The sequence below is a fragment of the Pinus tabuliformis genome, chromosome X (assembly GCF_031772625.1).
Source record: "Pinus tabuliformis cultivar Carrire ecotype Pingquan chromosome X, CPIR1, whole genome shotgun sequence".
Taxonomy (NCBI): Eukaryota; Viridiplantae; Streptophyta; class Pinopsida; order Pinales; family Pinaceae; genus Pinus; species Pinus tabuliformis.
Window position 1 is genome coordinate 1,063,954,007 of NC_142308.1, and position 3,050 is coordinate 1,063,957,056.

At 47.7% G+C, this 3,050-nt stretch overlaps 1 protein-coding gene across 1 annotated transcript; it reads right to left on the reverse strand.

Annotated features, from left to right (window-relative positions):
- Positions 1 to 682: 682 nt before the first annotated feature.
- On the reverse strand, positions 683 to 1,486 carry LOC149143488 (uncharacterized). Its single transcript, XM_089451844.1, has one exon. The coding sequence runs from the start codon at positions 1,484 to 1,486 to the stop codon at positions 683 to 685; it is 804 nt and encodes a 267-aa protein (XP_089307970.1).
- Positions 1,487 to 3,050: the final 1,564 nt, after the last annotated feature.

A 3,050-nucleotide genomic window follows, 5' to 3' on the forward strand; every position in this document is an offset into this window, starting at 1 on the left:
GGAGGGCGCGTGCCGGGGCTGGCCTCTTCGGCTCCGCATTCTATGGCACAAGCGAGGCATCAGGGAGTTAGCAGCAGCGGGATACCAGCTAGGCTGAGCAACTACATTGACAGGGAGATGGAAAAAGCGGAAGAGAAGCAAGGCTGAGCCACAGCTTTGACAGCAGATCAGAAAGACTTCGAAACAAAGGCTCGAGGCCCAGGAGAGGAGCCAGTGGATAGACTGAGGCCACTCCTCCAAAAGAATAGAGCCAAGCACCGAGTTATCCTTCCCTGGCAAGTCACGAGAGGCCTCAGGAATGACAGAGCCCACATCAAGCATACAGAAGTCAGAATTGAGGCCAGAGGCAAGAGAATTATGCGAGTGAATCGACAAAGACAAATCCACCGCAAGCCCAAGACTGAACCTTGCTTTATCATCCTCTGGCGCGCATCGAGAAGCACCCTCCATAACTCTGGCATTGAAGAACGCCGTGTTCTGAGGCAGGCCTGAGCGTGCGGAGGGAAGAGCCATAGAAGTAGACATGATGTGTGAACCAAAGCCGCTGGAGTGAAAGCAGATGAGCCCTGCTCTTCGCAAATGCCAAGAGCCCATTTCCCTGCGTGTATTAATCCTTCTGTACTGGGTAGGCAGGTGTCGATCCACCTCGCCGCACCCCTGTCCCTTCACATTTAAGACTATATTATACACCCGCATCCGGGGGAGCTGCATCCCTTTGGACTAGAATTTTGCACTCCTGTTCTTGATCATGTTTCTGAATTATGTTTAGAGCCCCTGTGAGAAGAGTGTACTCAGTTTCCACCCTCAAATTGGCAAGTAGATCAACGACCTTGTTGCCTTCCCGCTTAACATGATTGAAAATGATGGCCCGATTGTTGTGAAGCAATTGTTCTATGGCATCCAATCTGGCTTCGAGTCTCCAACTATTGGCAATTTTTCGCGCATGAGCCCCATTGAGGAGTTGTTTGGCCATGTTGATGAGGATCAGGGAATCACCTTCGATCTCCAGAGGATGGAAGTTGTGTTGCTGGGACAGGAGTAATCCTTGCCAGAGACCCTCCAATTCAACCGAGTTGTTAGTGTCCCATCCTATGTTTCCAAAGTATATAAGGAGAGGCGAACCTTCATGATTTCTGAATATGCCACCAAATCCTGCTTTGCCAGGGTTGCCCTTTGAAGCTCCATCAAAGTTGAGCTTGAAAGTGTGCTTTGGAGGGGGGGTCCAAGAGTACTTTTTGATGTTGATGCCTTCTGAGGGTATGTGACTATGAGTACCTTGTGGGAGTTGTATGTTCCAGTTTTCCCAAATGGCTTTCTCATTTGCAAGAGTGGGAAAGTCGTCCGGATACCAAGTTCGAAGCGCCAAGGTCTCTTTAAGATTGAGACAGAAGTTGCCCCAAATGATCTCTAACAGAGTGCTTTGATCTTTGAATATGCGCTTGTTCCTTTCTTTCCAGATTGACCAAAGGAGAAGTCCAGGAATCATTCTCCATAATTGGTTGAGAATTTCACTTTTGTAAGGGTTTTGATGCCAATGGCAAATGGAGTTGGTGATGTCTTCAGACGCTCTGCATCTTTTTTGACAACGAAAGCTAGCCTTCTCCCATAGTTGGTTGGCAAGGGTGCATGAGTCCAGGAGATGCTGGAGCGTTTCCTCCTGAGAGTTGCAATTGGGACAGATTGAGGGCCCATGAAAGTTTCTTCATCTAAGATTATCCCAAGTGAGGATTTTCCGGTGCCCCACCAGCCAGAGGAAAAGAGAGACTTTGGGCCAAGTGCCTGGTGACCAGATTCTGCCCCAGATGGGATCCAAGGGTGTAGGATCAGTGCAAATGATTTTATATGCCTCTTTGGTGGTGAAAGAACCTCTAGGAGTGTAACCCCATCGTAGAATATCCATGCCTTCGGAATATCTAATTCGTCGATTTTGGAGCTCCCTCTCCAGGTCCTTCTTGGTCTGGTTATCCGCATTCCTGATCAGCTTGTCGATTTGCTTCCATTGTCTGTACCCTTGTTCTGTCTCCAGAGTCCATTGTTGCTAGACCACTTCCTTTTGTTGCTCCTCCCAGGATTGGCAGGGAGGCTGTCTAAGGATGTCGTTGAGCTTTGGTAGTTGGTTCCATGCATCCATCCAAAACCGAGCAGTTCTGCCATTTCTTACTTCCCAAAAACTGTGTTGCTGGATCAGCAAGAAGTGTTGTCTTGCAGCGTTCCATATTAGTGATCCTTTTTCAGTGGGAGTGAATCTAATAAGCTCCTCCGTTGGTCTGTGATTGGCGTATTTGGTTGTCCATATGGCTGCCCATGGCTTATTGGGAGCAGAGAGCCATTTCCACCAGATTTTTGCGCCCATGATTGCATTACTATGGCTAGGATCCCGCAGACCTATACCCCTTTTTTCTTTAGGCTTACAAGATGTTGTCCATTTTACCAAGGTCCATTTGTTATTTGTGCCTATTGCACCCCAAAGAAAATTGCGCTGTAGAGGTCTTATTTTTTTAATGACCCATTTAGGCGCTGCAAGGATTGAGAATAGGTAGAGCAGCATTGCCTGTAGCACAGCTTTGATAAGCACCAAATGGCTAGCTATGTTCAGTGCTCTATGAGTCCATAAATTGAGGCGAGAATCAAGTTTCTCAAGGATAAAACGCCAGGAGGCGTGCTTGATGGTAGAATCAATAAGGGGGGCTTCAAGGTATTTGGAAGGTAAGGAGGCTATGGAGAAGCCCAAGGTATGGGCAATGGCGTGTTGAGTAACAGGGGGTGTGTGAAAAAAGAAGATCTGCGATTTGGCCGTGTTGATGCTAGTTCCTGAAGCATCAGAGAAGTCATTCAAAAGGGATTTAAACAGAGAGGCTTCCTGAACCAAAGGGTACCCAAAAAGCATGTTGTCATCAACAAACTGTTGATGAGTGATTGCTGGAGAGTTGTGAATGGATAAACCTTTGAGCTGCTGGGAGAGGAGGGCGTGTTTGATGTGGCGACCCAAACCTTCTGCCATTAGTACGAAAAGGAATGGGGAGAGGGGATCTCCTTGCCTAATTCCTCTT

Bases quoted from the DNA above. Each gene is read 5' to 3' on its own strand.
- LOC149143488 (XM_089451844.1), bottom strand. From the start codon at position 1,486: ATGATTCCTGGACTTCTCCTTTGGTCAATCTGGAAAGAAAGGAACAAG.